Raw genomic sequence first — 21,165 nt, 5'->3', positions numbered from 1 at the left:
CGTTGATCTTTCTCTTATATAACGATGTATTTTGTTTTATCATGTAAAATTATATCATAAGCTAAAGAGATGATGAGTGTACTATTCAATAAACTGTATAGGGTCTACTTGAAAAACTTCAATGTTTAAATGTTTTAAAGTTTTTTTTTTTTTTATTCGACTATTGTGTATAGTATTACGGTCGTGTTTATTTAGGGCGTGTTATTTATCGTCACATGCCCATTTCAATTATTTTTACTTTACTTTCTATCAGGTAGTAATGTATTTTTTTTAGTTTTTTTTTATTTATTATTATTTATGTATGACTCCTCGTCACTTTTGATGTTTAACAAGACAATTTGTCTCAAAATGTATTATAGGGACACTAGTTGCCAATTTTTCGTACTTGAGTTATATGCCAAATTTTTTCCTTATTGTTTATTAGCTTATAACGTTACTTTTTTGAATTCTTTTCAAAACTTTCTCTAATTTCGTTTTCTAAAATTTGTTTAACATTTTTCTTTATTTATGCTTTTAAAAAGTTGTACAATACCCAATTTAGTATAATATTAATATTAATTGAGAGAACAAGTATATGAATAAATAGAAACTTTTAAGGCCAAATATTGAGGACTAGTATTTGCAAATAAATATTTATAATTGTAGACATTATATATTCCAATAAAAGAGAAAAAAAATGACCCAAAACTTTCAACGTCATAGATCAAACATTAGAGATTATATTAACCTTTAACTGAGAAATATTTCTCAAATATGTCCAAAGTCATGTGTTACTTTATGGGAGGTATTTGTTTGTTATTTTTTTCTAAAAAAATATTTATAAAAGAAAATAATTAAATCATTTTAGATGAGTTGATCACGATCATGACGATCATGACCCTCACTCTCCAAAGTTCCTCCAAAGTAGAACCCCACCTTATAAAAATAAATAAATTTTTGTGTTCTCCCTCACCTTTTTACTAGCAATGATATGAAGAATATCTAAACAGCAACATCATTGAGATGACCACAACAGTTTTGTTGGTAATGAATTTGAGCTTGGCTAAAATGTTGGGTGTGATAGAGTGAGGATCATGACGATCATGACCCTCACTCTCCAAAGTTCCTCCAAAGTAGAACCCCACCTTATAAAAATAAATAAATTTTTGTGTTCTCCCTCACCTTTTTACTAGCAATGATATGAAGAATATCTAAACAGCAACATCATTGAGATGACCACAACAGTTTTGTTGGTAATGAATTTGAGCTTGGCTAAAATGTTGGGTGTGATAGAGTGAGGATCATGACGATCATGACCCTCACTCTCCAAAGTTCCTCCAAAGTAGAACCCCACCTTATAAAAATAAATAAATTTTTGTGTTCTCCCTCACCTTTTTACTAGCAATGATATGAAGAATATCTAAACAGCAACATCATTGAGATGACCACAACAGTTTTGTTGGTAATGAATTTGAGCTTGGCTAAAATGTTGGGTGTGATAGAGTGGAGTTACACCATGCATTATTCATAGTTGACTTTGTCAACCCCATCAATGGTCTTACAAATGATGAGAGCACCATATCCACTAGGAAGGAAAGAGATAAAGATTCCATCGAGGAAAATTCGAAAAGCTTTACAACTGTTGTATAGATGGAGGATAAATCGAGCTCCAGTTAATGAAAAATAAAAAGAATAAATAATCAGTATTGACGATAGATTCAAGAATGAAAGTACTCATAATATAGTTGTAGAAGATAAAAAGTTAAAAATAAATCTCAGCCTCAAATTGAAAAAAACACTCCAACCAGTCTAATAAAATAGATACTTGGTATAAATTAATACGTGTATAAACTAATACACTAATGGATGAAATTAAGCATTTAGAATTATAATTAATGCGATATGTCAAGTTTGAAATTCATGGTTTAAAGTTAAAATTGATAAAATCAATAAAGTCAAAAATGATTTTTTTTCAAAATCAATCTACGTAACGTGCTGACTATACTCAATTTAACTAATAGTTTCACACATTCTATGTTGGGTGAATCTATATTGTTCGTATAAAAAATTAACGAGGTTAGTTTTAAATACGTAAGTAAAATTATTCTATCACTCTGAATACGATAATCCGGAACACAATGAAGAAGAGAATGGAGAAGAGTATCATCTTCGCCATGGTTGGTTCAGTTTGGCCCCAATAATAATCCATGACAAGATCGATCAATTCAGTTGATTTGACCAAAAACCAATCCAAACCCATATTTCGTTAAACATGCATGACATGTTCATTTGAAAGGAAAAAAAAAACAAAATTTCCTAGAGAACTTTGTTCTATTTCAACAATGAGTGCTAGACCCAACAACAGAAATGAAATGCAGGTTCTTCAGGGTAGAAAAGAAAGAGGACGACACAAATCCCCAAGAGTTCATCATGGACTATTTGAGTGAGTTTATTACCCCAAAACTTGTGTTCATCGAATATCATGAGACAATACCAAATTTACTTGAGAGATATAAAATCAATTACGAGAGGAAAGATGATTTGATTGGAAATTACACAGTAGGGTGCAGCAATATATAATCCTGCATGATTGATGAAGAAACAAAGATGAATTGATCGCGTACAAAAGAAAATTTGATACAAGAAATGGAATGTTACCTTTGGATTGCACCACATATCTTCAACATGAGGAAATTGTTAATTTAGATTTCTTCAATCGCAAGGGAATGAGGCAGATAGATCGAGAGAAAGGACCTTAGAGATGGAGGACTGCCATTGATTTGGTCAAGCAGGAAGAAGCATCCATTTCATGAGATACACGAGTTCTTGAGATGTGATTCCAGTCTGATACTGCGTTGGAGATGTCACATACTGTCAAGAAGTCCAGTACCTGACCGAAGATTTTAAACATTTCGATCCCGAATACCAGGTTTCTATCGGCAACAAATGCAGCGTTCCAGTCCATTGGCGCATCGGGATGCACCGACACCTCTGTCCAGGCAAGGTACGCGAGATCTAACTCCCACAGTTTCCTTACAGCCTTGTTTCTCTGCCCTATTTGTCCATCCCCTTCGCACCAGGAGACAGAAAGCATGAACAGCCGACCGTTCGAGGATACAATTTTCGGGTAGTACTCATGAACACGAGGCGGGAATGGAGAAGTTTGGATTCCGATCCAAAAGCCTCTTTCGATATCATAACCTGCAAGTCTGTCTGTCTCAGAATAAACATAGAAGATCCCATTGCAGACAACCCCAGAACATATAACACCGAAATCTACAGGAAGCCTCTGAATTTCTGTCCATTTGTTTGATGAGGAATCATAAATCTCCCCCGACTCTATCGGTTCATCCCAAGATCCTAGACCGCCAATTGCAATAATCACAAACCTACGATGTCCTTTCGCACGAGACTGTTCGCTCTTTTGTCGACTGAACTTATATGACTTCCTATTAGACAACATTGAAGCATCATTGTCTTCCAAAGGATTTCTGGCTTGACGTCTTAACGAGAGCCTGTGAGGATCCTCATAAACATCCAATGAACCACCGGCACGTGATCTCAAATAACGTCTATCTTGCCGATTATGATGGCTCGGAACTACTGAAAATTCTGAGTTAACCTCTGAAGTTCCTAATATAGGCATTGATCTGGCATGCTTCATAGACGCAATTTTCCTCCAAGAATTAGTTAAAGGACTAAACACTAAGACCCCTTTATGTGTTCTGAAGGAGCTCTTATCGACTTTTCCGAAGTTAGCCAAGCTAGAACATCCACCAACGATATATATATCGTCCTGGATACTGGCTAGAGAGAACACAAATCTTCCCTTGAGAATATCAGCATCTATTCTATGCCATTTCTTTAGAGATACATCCAGTGCGTGTATCTCGCCCGAGCAATAACCCTCTTTAACAGCACCAAATAAAAATATCCATGGAGTCTGATATAAACATTCCCGTCTCATCTGTAAAAACCGACGAGTGCTAGTCAAGTATCTCCACTTTTTGCATACAAGGCGAGCATTCATGAGACTCGAAAGTGGTAGCCTCATCAAGCACATTTCCAGAATGTCATCAGGAAGAAAAATATGAACGTCACTGTTCCTCGTAGAGTTCCGAAGTCCGGAATTCTTTGGGCTATGCTTCTTACGAAATCTCTCCTTTACGCCATATGAGAAGCAATCCACACCATTTTCTTCAGTACTGAATAATGATTTGTATCCCTTACCTTCCTCACTGGCACTGGATCTTCTTCGACTGCCTGGGTCACCAATTTCCTCACCGGTGTCGGCCCCAACTTTGCAACCTCCACCTCTACCATATAATGTAAGACATCTCAAAGATATTCCCCTTGAAACGTCCTCTTCCTCGGCAACACCTTTGTTATTCTTCCTCCTCAATTTCTGGCTCATGCTTCTCATGAGCCTCTTCGACATGCTCAAAACCTCAAACTCTTGATGAAAGTAGTCCAATTCAGCTTGTGTATTGGACAAATTTCCTTCTCCAGATCTTAGCAGTAAAAGTCACTCTTCCCATGACCATACGAATCAAAGTTCGAAACTCATCCTTTGGCACATTTCATTTTCCTATCTAAGATGTGAACTCTAAGAAAGACTGAATTGTCTCACAAGAACACCATATAGCCGCTCACAAACAGTACAATACTATTTCTTTACTCACTTGAAACACCTGTACAATAAACCACGATCAATTGCTAAATAAGTTCATAGAAGAAAGGCAAAAAATTCAATTAACTCCGTAAGTTTCAAACAGCCATGTATTCCTGAACTCGCAACCGCGTTCACAGACAATATTCAAAAACAGAATCACGGATTCTCTTGTTGTAAATGTTCACTCAACCTCAAAAGACAGAGTAAGACAATTATCGCGATCATCATTCAAAACGCAAAACAAAAGCAAAGGAAACTACGATCTGCAAAGACTCAAAAATCCACACAACAAAATCTCGACAGAATTACCAACAGATAGTCAGATATTCTGATCCAGTAAAGAGAAAAAAGAAAAATCTCACTCCAGATCCACAACATTCAGTGGCTACAACAGATTAAAATCATCTGCAAAAAGAATCAAGATTCAAAGCGCTGGAAAACAACAACAACAACAACAACAACAACAACACAATAGAACAATACAAAAACAAAAACAAAAAAAAACAAAAAAAAAAAGAGAGAAACCGCAATATCCTAGAGAATAACACTGTTTTACACCACAAGCGGAAGAAAAGGAGTAACTTACATTACATGAAACGTTGCAAGGAAGAGGAATCCAGGAAGTGAATGAAAGGCAAAGTCAGAAATGGAAAGAAACTAATGAGATTGTGGAAGAAGAGTGAAGGTGCAACAATGGAGGAATTTTGGAGTCAAGGCGAGAAAGAAGGAAAGCATTTGATCTTCCAAAACAAAGCCTAAAGAAGGCGAGGCTATAATCCTCTACGACGACTTTTCTGTACTCCTCAAATTCCATCCCTCCGATTCGACCTAATCCGCGGGCCCCACTGGTTGCCGTGTGGAAATAAATTCAAATAAGAAAGAAAAAAACAAAAGCGTTTTGCTTTTTTTCTTTTATTTATTTATTATTATTAAATGTTTAAATTCCATTTCCGTTTATTTTTATTTTAATCCTCCCCTTTCAAAATTAAAAAAATATTCGAATTTTTAGATTTATTGAAAAAAAAAAGAAAAAAAAAACATAATTGTTTATTCAATGCTCTCTCTAATGTTTGATTGTTTTTTCTCAAGTTTTTATTTAAAATGTTTTTTATTTAATATGTTCATTTTCAATTATTAAAATTTGTTTCCATTAATAAGTTGAATTGGACTGCGCTCGGTTGGGTTGTAGGGTTGTTGTAACGACTCAAGCCCACCACTAGCCAGTTTTCACACTCTCATAAAGAACGTTTCGTTCCTCTCTCCATGTGAGATCTCACAATCCACTCCCTTCGGGGCTTAGCGTACTCGCCGGTACTTGTTCCTCTCTCCAATCAATGTGGTTTCACACCCTTATAAAGAATTCTCTGTTCCCCTTTCCAACCAATATAGAATCTCACAATTCACCTCCCTTCATAGCTCAGCGTTGTCAATGACACTCATTCTCCTCTCCAATTGATGTGGGATCTCAAAATTCACCTTCCTTCAGCACCTAGCGTCCTCGTTGACACTCATTCCTCTCTCCAATCGATGTGAGATCTCATAATCCAACCCCTTCGTGGCCTAGCGTCCTCGTTGGCAAAGCGCTCAGTGTCTACCCCACTTTAAGGTCTAGCATTCTTGTTGACACACCGCCTGGTGTCCACCTCCCTTCAGGGTTTAGCGTCCTCTCTAGCACACCGTCCGATGTCTAGCACTAATATCATTTGTAACAGTCCGTTCCACATCGAAGAGTCCCTTCCACTTTACAAAAAGCTCTTACGCATATCTTCTCGACTTGTCAACTCCTCACCCCTCTCAACTAGGATCTCTTTGACTTCTTTCTCGACGGTGTTCTTCACTATGACATAAGGCCTAAATGTCTCACTGTGATCGAAATTAACTAGGTCTATAATGATAGGGTTTCGAATTACTTACATGGATGACATGATAAATCTTTATCCAAGTAGGAGGTCGAACTCTATACGACACCTTACCAACTTTCTAAATGATTTAAATTTGACCTTTATATTACTTGTTCTAATCTCAGCTTGACAAGCTCGGGTTGCCCATTTGAAACTCCAACGGACTCTAATGAATCCAACTTTTCATATGTTCGGACATATTCTATAACTCTTTGGTGACCGATAACACGATCGAATCACTCCACAAGCAAGATCAATCATGTCTAAAAGTAAGCACAAATGCTCGTTTTACTACATTTCTGAAGTATAGTAGTTTACAAAGATAACATACAAACATAAAAACCCTCGAGCATCCACGAGACATTTCAAGAGTCAACTTTCACACTTTACGACCATAACTAGCCAATAAGCAAAATTATCATTCACCGAAAATTTGTAACTATCTACGAATAAACACGATCGAAGTACCTCAGTTACAATAATTCTCAAATTTAGTAGCTGAATCAGTGTATAATGGTATGTTTTCTGGTTCTGGAATTATCCAAAACTTTTATTATTTGGTCGTTTTAGATCCAAAACTAACATGTTTGATTAAAATAGATAAGGAATTAGTGGTTGAAAATGGAAGAAGAGTTTGAACCACAAAAACAGGTTTTTCTTAGAACATATAACTAAATATAGAGTTTAAGAACACTTGAGATTGTTCTATAAATAGCCATGATGTTCATCGTTTACACATTTTTAGAAGGAAATCAAATAGAACATTGAGGGCTTTGATTTCCCTAAAAGGTTAATGTAATAAGAGTTGAAGGCGACGGTGTTCGTTCGTTTGTTCGTTCGTCGAAACCCTCGAGAGCCCATTTGATAACGTTTTTGTTTTTGCTTCTTAATATAGAGAAATGGAACTGCGTTTGGTGACAGCTACCAAACGCTTCGAGTTCTAAAAAGCTAAGAACAAGAAACAGGAAGTCGGGAAATTTGAACGTTACCAAACCGTAGCTATTGGTTGTCGGGTTGGGAAATCGTTATAGATTTTGGTATGACATTGTTTTTTTTACGATGTTATTCGTTTACGTAATGTCGTTAGCTTTGATTTAACCTAATGTGTTTTTGTTTTTGATTGATTGTTTGGTTGTTCATAAGGGCACTTCAAAGCTTGCTTGAGCTCTAAGAAATGGGCGGCGGTGGCGGTGGCGGTGCTCAAAGTAGAGAGTTAGATCAAACTCCGACATGGGCCGTTTCCGCTGTTTGTGCAGTCATCATTCTCATTTCCATCATATTGGAAAAAGTTCTTCATAGGGTTGGAGAGGTACACCTTCTTCATACCCTTCGTAATTTTGCTCGGGTGTTCGTGGGTTAGGTCAAATCAGGTCGGGTCAACACATTTTTTAAATTCAGCTCAATTTTTCGGGTTAAAAATTTTGAAACCCAAACGACACTATATTTAATTTATAACGGAACTCCCACCCTTAACCCATTAAGGAAAAAGATAAGGCCATTCCATTTCAACAAAAGACCCACACCCAAGTTTCATAGCATTGGGTCCGCTATCCCGATCATGATTTTCCTACCCCCATAGGGAAAAGTCCTTCCCTCCCCAATTTCGACAAAAGACCCACACCCAAGTTCCATAGCATTGGGTCCGCTATCCCGATCATGATTTTCCTACCCCCAGAGGGAAAAGTCCTTCCCTTTTTGGCCGGTTGTGGGCGAGGAGGGATTCGAACCCCCGACACCGTGGTTCGTAGCCACGTGCTCTAATCCTCTGAGCTACAGGCCCCACCCCGTCTCCACTGGATCTGTTCCCGGGGGTACCCTAAAAAAAGGAACCTTTCCTCTCCCCAGCCATTTGCCATTTCGGGTTAAGAAGATGTGAAAGCGCCTCTCTCTCTATAAGAACGGTGCGTTCCAAGGTGTGAAGTGAGAGAGAAAAGTGGGAGAGAAGGGGTTTTGAATAAGACGACCTTTTCATTTTTTTTTTTTTATTTCGACAAAAGACCCACACCCAAGTTCCATAGCATTGGGTCCGCTATCCCGATCATGATTTTCCTACCCCCAAAGGGAAAAGTCCTTCCCTTTTTGGCCTGTTGTGGACGAGGAGGGATTCGAACCCCGACACCGCAGTTCGTATCCACGTGCTCTAATCCTCTGAGCTTATTAAATAACGAATCCAATCGAATTGAACTATAATTTTTTTTGGATTGGATTAGTTCGATAGGCTTATAATAAAATATTTATTTAATTAAAATTTATAATAGAAAATTTAATGTATATTTTAAAATTAACCATAAATTCTGACTATTTCGGTTCCACCAAGTTTAGGAGAACCAATGAATCAACGAACCATACGAATTGGGTTAGGTTGATAGGTTTATCGGGTCATTGAATTTTTCGAACACCCGTCTTTCTTAATTTTTTTTTTCTAATATATTAGATATTTCAAAGAAAGAAAAAGAAAGCATTGTACGAGGCGCTCGAGAAGGTTAAAGGCGGTAAAGCTACTTTCGTTGAATAATTAATTATTTAATTATTTATTTTAGAGTTAAAAAGTTTATATTATTTATGTTTTTTATTTTTCTGGGACAGAGCTTATGGTTTTGGGATTCATTTCTTTACTCTTAACATTCGGACAAAACTATATTGCTGAAATTTGCATACCCTCAAGGTATGCAAATACCATGTTGCCTTGCCCTTATAGAGGGAAATCACATCAAAGCTCCCATGGCATCGAACCCGATGAACACGAGGAAGACGCCCACGATCACCACCGTAGGCTTCTTTGGTACGAGCATCGACGTCTCAGCGGTGGTGGTCACATAGAAAGTTGCAAACCAGTAAGTTATGCTTCTATTTAGTCTTCGAGCTTCTGTTTTAACATATATGAGTAGGAGACCTAATCCTGTAACCTAATCGTGTTATTAACCCTTTCATTTTCGTTCCGTGTAGGGATATATGCAACTTATATCTCTAAATGGTTTGCATCAATTACATATCTTCATCTTCTTTCTAGCCGTTCTCCATGTTGTCTTTAGCGGCATAACGATGACTCTCGGAAGATTGAAAGTAAGTACATCCGTAATTTTCGATGCCCATTCTTATAAAATTGATGCTAAAATTTTAGACGAGTCAGATCTTACAGAACCGAGCATTACAACAAATTTAGGTATTTTTGTAATATTATTTTAAAAATTTTATGTTTTTTTTTTTTTTTTTTTTTTCTCCCAAGATTCGTGGATGGAAAGTATGGGAAAGACAGACTGAACTAGAACATGAGGCCATGAACGGTATAGTAAGAAAGATTAGGGTTCATTCATGGTTTTCTTGTAATTAATCCCAACTATGCACTACAATTTCGTCATTTTACTTTCTCTTTCAGATCCTACAAGGTTCCGACTTACTCACGAGACATCGTTTGTAAGAGATCACAGCAGTTTCTGGACCAAAACACCCCTCTCCTTTTACTTTGTAAGGGCTCACCACTTTTTTTTATTTAAAGGAGTTTACGAGTATCTCGACCACTCGTTTTAGGTCAAAATATCTATCGATTGAGTTATAGACGTTTTCATTTATTTCATCTCGAGAATTAACGAAATATTTCTTATAAAGATGTGGAAACCTCTCCCTAATAGACATGTTTTAAAATCGTGAGGCTGATGACGATACGTAAGAGCCCGAAACGAACAATATCTACTAGCGGTGGGCTTGAGCTGTTACAAATGGTATTAGAGCCAGACACCCGGCAGTGTGCCAGTAATGACACTGACCTCTAAAGGGGTGAATTGTGAGATCCCATATTGGTTAGAGATGTAAAAACTTCTCTCTAGTAGACTAGTTTTAAAACTGTGAGGCTGATGACGATACGTAAGGGACCAAAACAAACAATATCTACTAGCGGTGGGCTTGAACTGTTAGAAATGGTATTAGAGCCAGACACCAGGCAGTGTGCCAGCAAGGACACTGACCTCTAGATTGTGAGATCCCATATTGGTTAGAGATGTAGAAACTTCTCTCTAGTAGACTCGTTTTAAAACTCTGAGGCTGATGCTGATACGTAATAGGCTAAAGCGAACAATATTACAATTTGAAAGATCGTTTACATTTAGATCGGATTTATGAATATTTTAATCTTTCAATTTTAATATGATACTCAGATTTGTTTTCCAGGTATGCTTCTTTAGGCAATTCTTCCGGTCGGTTAGTAGGGCCGATTACTTGTCTCTTAGACATGGTTTCGTCACGGTGAGTTATTTTCATTACTAAGAGCAATAGGCAGTTTCAAATGTCTCAAATTTTAGATTATTATTATTATTCATTACTATATAGGTTCATTTAGCACCCGGGAGTAAATTTGACTTCCAAAAGTACATCAAAAGGTCATTAGAAGATGATTTCAAGGTGGTTGTCGGAATCAGGTAAAATTTTGACAAACGCTTCGATTTAGGACTCCGAGTTATGGGTATTCAGGATTTTGTTTGATCGGGTTGAGATATATTCAAAATCCAACCCAATTGTTTGGGCCGTAAATTTTTATAACATAAGCAACCCTTATGAACAATAAATTTGAATTAGTTCGGTCCTAAACTAATCTTACGAGAACTCATGAACCAATCCGACCTAAACGGAACGAATTAGGTTGAGTTGATTGGATTCTTTGAGTCACTGAATTTTTCGAATACTCGGGTTCTTATAGTTTTGAATTATACGCTAACGTTTGCATTTGTCAGTCCTCTACTATGGGCATCAATGGTGCTTTTTCTGCTTCTCAATGTTAGTGGTTAGTATTGTTACCCTTTAAACTCATTTTCTTCACTGTGTTAATATTATTTATTTAATATTTGCAATATTTATTATGTTTTTAAATTATATAATTGTTATTAATTTTTTTGCAATATTTATTATGTTTTTAAATTATATAATTGTTATTAATTTTATTGTCCAGGGTGGCAAGTTATGCTTTGGGTGTCCATATTTCCTCTGGTGGTAAGAACTCTTAATACTCAAAAAATAATTTTTAAATAAAATTATTAAAAAAATTGTAATATTTGGTTCATATTTAGGAACCTCCACATATGGTATGGTATTGTCACTTTCAGCATATCAATTGAGATGTATTCCTTATAAACTCATGATCATCCCCTTAGTTAGTCAATGTGGGACTCCCGTCTCCCCTGAGGTCTATGTAGCCCTTAAACCTTTGAACAACTTCCATTTAATCGAGGCTCGACTCCTTTCTTTAAAACCCTCGAATAAAGTACATCATAAAGCCTTCCCTGAGAGCTATGTAGCCCTCGAACCCTCGAATAGTTCCCCCTTTTTCTAGAGTCTTTGAACAAAGTACACCCATTGTTTGACACCTTTAAGGCTAGCAACTTCTTTGTTTGGACATGATTGTAATACCATGTTAGGAACCACGAACTTCCACAATGGTATGATATTATCCATTTTGAGCATAAGCTCTCGTGACTTTACTCTTAGTTTCCCTAAAAGGTCTCACACCAACTTCTTTCCAACAAAGTACACCATAGAGCCTCCCCTGAGGTCTATGTAGCCCTTGAACCCTCGAACAACTTTCCCTTAATCGAGACTCGACTCCTTTCTTTGGAGCCCTCGAACAAAGTACATTATAGAGCCTTCCCTGAGACCTATGTAGCCCTCAAACCCTCGAACAGTTTCCCCTTTTCTTGGAGCCTTTGAATAAAGTACACCCATTGTTCGACACCTTTGAGGCTAGCAACTTCTTTGTTTGGACATGACTCTAATACCATGTTAGGAACCACGAACCTCCAAATGGTATGATATTATCCACTATGAGCATAAACTCATCATTTTACTTTTAGTTTCCTTAAAAGATCTCACACCAATAGAGATGTATGTCAACATTAATATCAAACTCATAAACATACGAGAAATAATCGATATCAAACTCATAGACGCACGAGAAACGTTGATATTACTTTTTTGTTCGTTGAAAAGGTGATCCTAGCCGTTGGAACAAAGCTGCAAGGAATCATAACACAAATGGCGCTTGAAATCAAGGAAAGGCACGCAGTGGTTCAAGGGATTCCCCTGGTCCAAGTCTCCGATAGACACTTCTGGTTCAGTTGGCCCGTTTTGGTTCTTTATCTCATCCATTACGTCCTCTTCCAGGTTTATTACTTTAATTTTAATTTTAATTTTAATTTTTCTATTTATTATGCTCTTATATTAAATAATCTAATATTTATTTAAATATGTGACAGAATGCATTTGAGATTACATATTTCTTTTGGATATGGGTAAGAGATTAATTTTAAATATTATAATTTATTTTTTACAAAATATAAATTATTTTATTTTATTTTATTTTATTATATATATTCTAATTGTGTTCATGGTACAGTATGAATTTGGGTTGAGATCATGCTTTCACCAAAATTTTGATCTTATTATCGTCAGAGTTGCCCTTGGGTAAGTTAATTTATAAATATTATTTATTATTATATTTATAAGAAAAAAAAAGGTTAATTAATAAAATATATACTTTTTAAATCTTGGAAAAATATTTATTTTTTATTTTTATTTTTAATTTTTTACTTAAATTTAAAACCTTGCAAAAAAAAAAAAAGTTATTTGATTTATAAATAATATTTATTACTTTTTTATAAGGAAAAAAAAAAGCTTTATTAACATTTTTTTTTCAAAATAATTTAATTTTTCTAAAATACTTTTTGAAATCTTGACCTTATCATAAAAAAGTAAATTTCTTATATTTTTTATTTTTAAGTTTTGGCTTAAATTTCAAAAGCTTATTGCATAAAAATAAATAAATAAATAAATAATATATATACATACTTACACATATATATATACACATACTTACACATAAATATATATATATATACACACATACTTTTATATATATATATATATATATATATATATATATATATATATGATGGACGTTGAATTTTGACAGGGTCGGAGTACAGATTTTGTGCAGCTACATTACACTCCCATTATATGCTCTTGTTACTCAGGTATTTTTTTTAATATCAATGATATCGTTTACTGAGAATCGTATTAATGAAGATAGTATTCCTTAATTATAAATGCATGATCATTTTAAAATGGTCGTTTTTTTTATTAGATGGGATCGACTATGAAGAAATCTATATTCGATGAACAAACTTCAAAAGCATTGAAGCAATGGCATAGAAGTGCTTTGAAGAAAAAGAACGAAGGGGGAAAGCCAGATCCAATGCCAATGCGAACACTGGGCGGAGGCGGAGGCGGAGGCAGTGGAAGCCCTCCCGAGTCACCGTCGGAAGGCTCGCATGAGTTCCAGCATCATTCAGACTCTCTACGACCACCCAACGACGTTGAAGCCTCCGCCGTTCCTTCGGCTAACATAATCGCCACCGTCGATCTTCAGCAACAGCAGAATTACTCGAATCGTGACTTGTTGAGCTGATTAAAACTATGTATTATTTAATGAGCCAAGAAGCTTAAAAGAGGGGTTGGTTTGTATATTAATTAAACACATCTCAGATATTGTGTCTCAAGCTTTGAAAAGATTTGGGAATTGCAATTCTTTTCTTGTAAATCATTATGAGCTCAACCTGCCTGCCTTACCAATTTTTTTGTATTCTTCCTTATGTTATTTGTTCATATATATCTCATCAATGAATTCTTCTTTTTAACTTGGATTTCCCATTTTTGCTCGTTAATTTTTAAATTTAGTTCGTAAACTTTCGAGCATATGAGTTTAATGTGTCATGGTTATACTTGTCTAAGACGTGTTGCATATAGCTGCACTACCTAGTGTACGACCTTTCGTCAAAATCATGTCTAGGCCAAGAATGGGGTCGGAGACTTAAGCATACATTGTCTAGGCCAACGATGATCAAAACGTTAGTTGGTTGATTTACTCGAGGACAAGAGTAAGTCTCTTGAGTAAGTGTCGTACAATAGCACGGTGAATTTCCAAAGAATGAAAATATGACACCATGCAAGTTTAAAGTTTACTTCGAGTGGATATATAGGAATCCAAATCCGCCGAATCACTCATGTTATGATCTTCTACATCCTAGGTCTTCCCGTTCCTTCATCTGGCTTATGTTCTTCATGTAGCATTCAGACCGAATGACTCTATGAAATTACGTCGATACTTCCACATATTACGGGTAACGTAGGAGACATCTCTATTTTTCCCCTCGGGAATCCTTAGAATTACCACTGCTTAGCTTTCAATTTGCCTCTGACCATCAAATGAAATGTGAATAACCCGTCCTCCTCTCTTTGAAACAAGGGACGCTTCTGGTTCTGTCGGTGCTTGAAACAATTTAGTCTTCTCCATATTACTATATCTCTAGAGTCAATAATTTTATATGAGGAACTACTGAACTCAATCACTTGCTGCCGTTACTCTTCAGTTTTCTGTTGAGGTCTATCCTGTGGAGGTACTCAAATTGGATCAGTGATCGATTTCTAGGTTTCGTCGTAAACCTAATTGGTTACTTCCAATTACGTAAATCAATAGTTCAAACCGCACTCAAAGGTAGGGCATTTCCCNATTTGAATATCGCAGCAGAAGTAGTTTGATAGTTAGAGCCGGTAGAGAAATTGGCAAATTCCATGTTCATATTATGATGCTCGACCACCATTTATGAGTTCTTTCTTTTGATTTCTAATTAGAGATGCCCACTTCTATCTCATGCATATTTGAGTTGTGACGTATGAGTAAACTAGAGGTACATAAAGAGACTTACGTCTGGACGAGAGTGGTTCTGAAGATAGGAGGATCGAGAAAAGCTTAAAAAAATTGAAATTACTATCAATACTATCAAGGTGCACATCATTTTTCAGTAGCTCAATCATAGAAACTCCGAAATTAAGGACAAAACATGTCGACACTCGTGTAGGTCTGTGCTTATACACAGTAATTTAGAGTAATTTTTTAAATTATTATTATTATTATTATTTTATTTTATTTTATTTTTTTGCGAATTTTTAGGTCAAATTATAAATTTATATCTATTTTTTTATCGCCAAAATTACGACTTGTTTGAACCATTTCGTTCATCACTTGACAGAGACTCGAGTATTCCCTCCGCATTGCCTTGCCTATGGTCCGATCTCTTCCTGATCCAGAGTGAGTTCATCTTTTGAAGGACCGAGAAGGAAACTAGAAATGGCACTCAAGCTGGATCTATTCCTTATCACACTCGCTGTGATTCTTTCGCCTGTACTTTCCGATCTGATCTTCTCCAAGGTTGATCGTCGGGTAAGTACCGTTTGNATCGTTTGAAGGTTTTGTAGTCATGTTTTTATTGATTTCAATAGCTCATTCGATTGCACTCTGCAGCTTCCTTCTTGTGTTTCATACATTTTCGTAATGCTTATGGATTTGTGTNACCGTTTGAAGGTTTTGTAGGCATGTTTTTATTGATTTCAATAGCTCATTCGATTGCACTCTGCAGCTTCCCTCTTGTGTTTCATACATTTTCGTAATGCTTATGGATTTGTGTTTTATGATGAGGTCTAAAATCGATTAATTATCATGTGCTACGTTTTATTCACTCGATCAGTGTATGATTGCTACATTTGCGAATTCTGAAATTCCATTTCTTGATGTAATTAATTTACCCCGCTTAATTCTTTGTAAATCGATTAAATATCATGTTTTACGTTTTGTTCACTCGATCAGTGTATGGTTCTACATTTTCGAATTCTGAAATTCCAGTTGTAATTAATTTACCTCGCCATGGTGTCGTTGACTGTATTTCTCTTCCCGTTTGCAGATTGATTTGACATCACAAATCGTTCGCATATCTTCAACTATAAGGGTATGGTATCTCTTGCTATTTCTTTTTGTTTTTCGTGAAATTAACATGAAATTGGGAAGACGTAGTTTTTGGAATATTCTACGTAATGGGGCACATTGTGGAAAAGGGTTGGTGTAGTTTGAGGATCTATGGTTTAATAACTTCTTCGTGCTGTTCTAGGTGGAAAATGAGGGGACTGATGTGGTGTCTGAAGTACTTTTAATCTTTCCCGTGGAACAAGCAAAATACTTGTCTCATNAGTTATCATGTTTTACGTTTTATTCACTCGATCAGTGTATGATTGCCACATTTGCGAATTCTGAAATTCCATTTCTTGATGTTATTAATTTACCTCGCTTAATTCTTTGTAAATCGATTAATAATCATGTTTTACGTTTTATTCACTCGATCAGTGTATGGTTGCTAAATTTGCGAATTCTGAAATTCCATTTCTTGATGTAATTAATTTACCCCGCTTAATTCTTTGTAAATCGATTAAATATCATGTTTTACGTTTTGTTCACTCGATCAGTGTATGGTTCTACATTTTCGAATTCTGAAATTCCAGTTGTAATTAATTTACCTCGCCATGGTGTCGTTGACTGTATTTCTCTTCCCGTTTGCAGATTGATTTGACATCACAAATCGTTCGCATATCTTCAACTATAAGGGTATGGTATCTCTTGCTATTTCTTTTTGTTTTTCGTGAAATTAACATGAAATTGGGAAGACGTAGTTTTTGGAATATTCTACGTAATGGGGCACATTGTGGAAAAGGGTTGGTGTAGTTTGAGGATCTATGGTTTAATAACTTCTTCGTGCTGTTCTAGGTGGAAAATGAGGGGACTGATGTGGTGTCTGAAGTACTTTTAATCTTTCCCGTGGAACAAGCAAAATACTTGTCTCATATTCAAGCTACATCGAATGAAGGAAAAGGGAAAGCCAAAGGATCTGCTATAAATTTCCCTGTCAATGTTGTTTATCCCAAGGAAATGCCTCCAACATTGAAATTTTACTCGGTATCTCTACCAAAGGGATTAAACAAGGGTGACGGCTTGACTTTTGATGTGTTTGCTGTTTTCACCCATTTGCTGAGTCCATTCCCTGAGACAATCACTCAGGCTGATGTTCAGTTTGTATTGTTTCTTGACACTGCATACTTTTTATCTCCTTATACTGTCAAGGTCCAGTCATTGAGTCTTAAATTGCCCGAAGCAAGAATTGAGTTTTATACAAAATTGGAAAATACCAAGATTCATGGTTCTGAGATCAAATATGGCCCTTATGAGAATGCTCCCCCATATTCATTCGCACTCATACGCTTTCATTTTGAAAACAATCAGCCATTTCCTGTTGCTCAAGAGCTTGTCCGTGAGATAGAAGTTTCTCACTGGGGCAGCGTTCAAATAACAGAGCATTATAATCTTGTCAATGGTGGTGCTCAAAATAAGGGGGGATTTTCCAGGTCTTTTCTTGTTTTCTTTCTTCTTTACACTAGTTCTTGCAAGTTTTCATTCTAGCAGAACGTGTAACTTCGTTGCTTATTTCTGCTGCAGGTTTGATTATCAGACCAGACCTTTTGCAAGAGGTGCTTCAGCATTTAGCAAACTCGTTGCAAAACTACCACCAAGAACTCATTCAGTATACTATAGAGATGAAATTGGAAACATCTCTACATCTCATCTATGGGGCAATCTTAGGAAGGTGAAAATTTTGTTTTAGCAATATGACGACCAAAACTATTTACCTGATTATTTTCTCAATTCTTTTCTGAAATTTCAGACAGACCTGGAGATTGAACCTAGATATCCAATGTTTGGTGGTTGGAGAACTTCTTTTACTATTGGATACAGCTTGCCACTTCAAGATTTTCTATTTCAGGATCAGGGAAAACGTTTTCTTAACATCTCTTTTGGCTCTCCAATAAATGAAGTTGTGGTTGATAGGCTCATTGTCAGGGTAATTTTCTTTTTTCCTCTATTGTTATATGCTGCAATGTGATTGATAGGGTAATTTTTCTGCCATCAGAAACATAGCGCCCTTAAATCAGGGATTTATCAGATGAGAAAAAATAAAATTTGGCATCCTTTGCGTGTGACATTCTTGAATTATTATTTGGTGTTCTAAAACTTATTTAACATTCAGCAAAGGGTATGTGCCAATTTATGGATTAACTGCTCATTTTTTATGGTATACAAAGTATTGTACCATTTTGACATTGTTGCAACTTATTCATTTACTTATATTTCCTTATTTCTATCCAAAGGGTTACTATAACTTCTAAGGTTTTGTTGTCTGCTATGTTCAAGGGATGTATCCATAGCTATGGATTGTATTCAGTTTATGTAGAACTCAAACAAAGGGTTTCTTTTTTTTATTCATATAATTGATTGGTTTTTTTGTAAACTTCAGGTTGTTTTACCAGAGGGCTCCAGTGATTTCTCTGTGTCTGTTCCATTTTCTCATAAACAGCGGCATGAGGTAGGATAGACTAGTGACATGATTCTTTTATTGTCTCCTTCCTATTTGTTTATTGATTTTTGTTTTATTATTATTATTATTATTATTATTTGCATTGAAATGTGTTGATTCGGTTTCCCTGAAGCTTCTATTTTGATTGTTACAGAAAAAAATTTCACACTTGGACATTGATGGTAGACCAGTGGTTGTACTGGAGAAGGAAAATGTAGTGCCAGAGCATAATCAGCATTTCCAGGTATCTGCTCTCTTTAAATTGAATTTTTTGGATGTTCTGTATCTCTAATGGTTTGACCTAATCATGGACGCAGTAATAATCATGGTGTGAGTTGTATGTAACGGTTGAATTAAAGGTTACTCACATCTGAATTATTAAGTTTTCTAACTCTTTCTTACATGATTTGCAGGTCTACTACAAGTTCAACAGCATTTCAATGCTTAGGGAGCCTATAATGTTGATTTTTGGATTCTTTGTCCTTTTTGTCTCATGCATCATTTATATGCATTCGGACATGTCAATTTCAAAGTCTTCTCCTTCTTATTTAGCTAAACTACAGTGGGATGAGGTAAAGTAGATTGTTTTCTATCGTATTCTTCCAAGTATGTAGATGGTTTAGGCAGGGCCGTAGTAGAAGATGCCTTACATTTCTGACACTGGTGGATTCTCACTGCCTTATTGCTTTGTCCATCTCATTTCAGGTGCAAACTGTGATTCAACAAGTTCAGAATATTATCAATAGATGCTTAACCATACACGATAAATTGGATGCGTCATTGCGTGATCTTTCTCGTACTGGTGATGTTCAAGCTTGTAAAGCAGCTCGCAAAGCAGCCGATGCTTCATTGAAAGAGCTTTCAAAAGAGTTGAAGTCTTTGCTTTCATTCTTGCAGTCGGCCCAGCAGGCCACCCAGATATTGCCTAAGGTTCAATTGCTTCTAGTTTGTTCGTATAGATTTAACAACAACACAAAAAAAGGACAGAAAAAGTCAAACAAAATATAGTGTGATATGTAAAAGGAGATGTCCCGTCCCATGTTGGCTCAAACACACACTGATTAGAAAAGTGGGGATGCTGATTGTCATGAACAAACTATGTTAAGTATCAAGTGGTGCTGCCTGTGCAGGTGGAAGAGCTGGTGGCCAAGGAGAGAGATCTGCAGGAGAGGTTGGTTGTGAAACACATGACGGTGGTGGACTGCTACGAGAAGAAGTTCGGTGGACGTGAAATCGAAAACAGAGTTGCTTCACAGCAGCAAAGAATTACAACTTTGAGGCAGGAAGTAGATGATCTTCTCGAGTTCATTGATGAAATATAATGAAATATACTGACAGCGTTGGCATATTAATCTTCATGACCACATAACGCCCTAAGATTAGCCAATGTCTGCTAGGGGTTCATAATTTTGTCGTGCTTTATTTAGAGATTTTGGTTACCTTCACCTTTAATCTGATGACCTGCAAGGTTTTGAATTATGATCCAATTAGAAAGTATAAGCCTGGAATAGAGCGGATACATAATGGCATATAGTATAATCCTTCCTCTTTATCTACATCATGCTTGACTTGTTGTCAAGATAATTTATCCTTGCTTTTAGGGTTTTTTAAGGGTGTCTCTCAATGGTTATTGGATCTTCAATGTATTTTCTCACGAATGAGATGATAATTCCTTCAATATGTTTAGTTTGCCCGTATAACCCTAAAAGTAGATGCAATGTGAAATGCAATTTCATTGTCGCAGTTTAGTTGGGCATTTTTACATTAAGATGTACATCCATGACGAATTCTATCGTAGTTAAAGGTTGATTATACGCATAGTTCTATATTCTAATTTCATACTTCAGGACAGACTCTTGAGGCTCCAGTCTGTATCACAAAGACCAACTCCAATTACGGAACCATACATGAGATTTTCCTGTCATTCGGTGGAGGGTGCCCTTCGTCCCGTTTCGATTTGTCTAGATGTGATCCGAGCGGGTTCAAGTGGAAAGGTTCGGAAATCTAGTTTTTTGCCCGAGTCCAGTGGCAATGAGGAAAGGAAGGACAGCTACAGAAGCAGGTCGACTTGGCTCCTCCGTAAAGAAGAACAAGCGAAACGATACCTAGATCCGGCTGGGAAACAACAATGTTGCTTAGGTTACATTACTTCAGGGCAGACTCTTGAGGCTCTTGGAGTCGGTCTGTACCACAAAGACCACATGGAGTTACACTAGATGAGACTTCGTGGAGTAAGCATGAGCTTTACTTGATACTATGTAATACACGACAATCCTTCTAGAGCCCCAACCTCAATTTCTCCCACTTCTGTATCAACAAAACTGTTCTTCCATATGGA

General features: G+C 36.3%; 3 protein-coding genes and 1 non-coding gene across 5 annotated transcripts; 2 read left to right on the top strand and 2 right to left on the bottom strand.

Moving 5' to 3' along the window:
- Positions 1-2,385: 2,385 nt before the first annotated feature.
- Positions 2,386-5,389, bottom strand: LOC111805903 (F-box/kelch-repeat protein At5g42350-like). 2 transcript variants are annotated; one of them, XR_002816716.1, is made up of 3 exons: positions 5,238-5,389; positions 2,638-4,670; positions 2,386-2,561 (listed from the first exon to the last, which is right to left on the bottom strand). XR_002816716.1 is itself a non-coding variant. In XM_023691188.1 (2 exons), exon 2 carries the CDS (start codon positions 4,415-4,417, stop codon positions 2,735-2,737), a length of 1,683 nt encoding a protein of 560 aa, XP_023546956.1. In that variant the 5' UTR covers positions 4,418-4,670; positions 4,961-5,084; the 3' UTR covers positions 2,386-2,734. The 2 variants fall into 2 exon arrangements, 1 of the variants encoding a protein (XP_023546956.1); XM_023691188.1 differs by lacking the exon at positions 5,238-5,389 and adding an exon at positions 4,961-5,084 and having other exon boundaries at positions 2,386-4,670.
- Positions 5,390-7,452: 2,063 nt separating this feature from the next.
- Positions 7,453-14,131, top strand: LOC111805277 (MLO-like protein 9). The gene is made up of 16 exons (XM_023690268.1): positions 7,453-7,589; positions 7,696-7,861; positions 8,987-9,044; positions 9,139-9,386; positions 9,499-9,615; positions 9,779-9,836; positions 9,929-10,017; positions 10,717-10,791; positions 10,876-10,964; positions 11,277-11,326; positions 11,492-11,532; positions 12,526-12,699; positions 12,792-12,827; positions 12,932-12,999; positions 13,508-13,568; positions 13,679-14,131. The coding sequence occupies exons 2-16, from the start codon at positions 7,727-7,729 to the stop codon at positions 14,000-14,002; spliced, it is 1,623 nt and encodes a 540-aa protein (XP_023546036.1). The 5' UTR covers positions 7,453-7,589; positions 7,696-7,726; the 3' UTR covers positions 14,003-14,131.
- On the bottom strand, positions 8,259-8,332 carry TRNAR-ACG. The gene has a single exon. It is a non-coding gene; the product is annotated as a tRNA-Arg (tRNA).
- A 1,545-nt stretch (positions 14,132-15,676) lies between the features above and the next one.
- Positions 15,677-20,527, top strand: LOC111805295 (dolichyl-diphosphooligosaccharide--protein glycosyltransferase subunit 1A-like). Its single transcript, XM_023690290.1, has 10 exons — positions 15,677-15,814; positions 16,332-16,376; positions 17,186-17,820; positions 17,912-18,059; positions 18,138-18,314; positions 18,768-18,836; positions 18,982-19,071; positions 19,241-19,399; positions 19,533-19,757; positions 19,958-20,527. Exons 1-10 carry the CDS (start codon positions 15,722-15,724, stop codon positions 20,147-20,149), a joined length of 1,833 nt encoding a protein of 610 aa, XP_023546058.1. The 5' UTR covers positions 15,677-15,721; the 3' UTR covers positions 20,150-20,527.
- Positions 20,528-21,165: the final 638 nt, after the last annotated feature.

This window comes from Cucurbita pepo, chromosome LG11, assembly GCF_002806865.2.
Source record: "Cucurbita pepo subsp. pepo cultivar mu-cu-16 chromosome LG11, ASM280686v2, whole genome shotgun sequence".
In the NCBI taxonomy this organism is placed as follows: domain Eukaryota; kingdom Viridiplantae; phylum Streptophyta; class Magnoliopsida; order Cucurbitales; family Cucurbitaceae; genus Cucurbita; species Cucurbita pepo.
The sequence above is the reverse complement of the archived record's forward strand: the minus strand, read 5'-3'. Positions and strand labels throughout refer to the sequence as shown.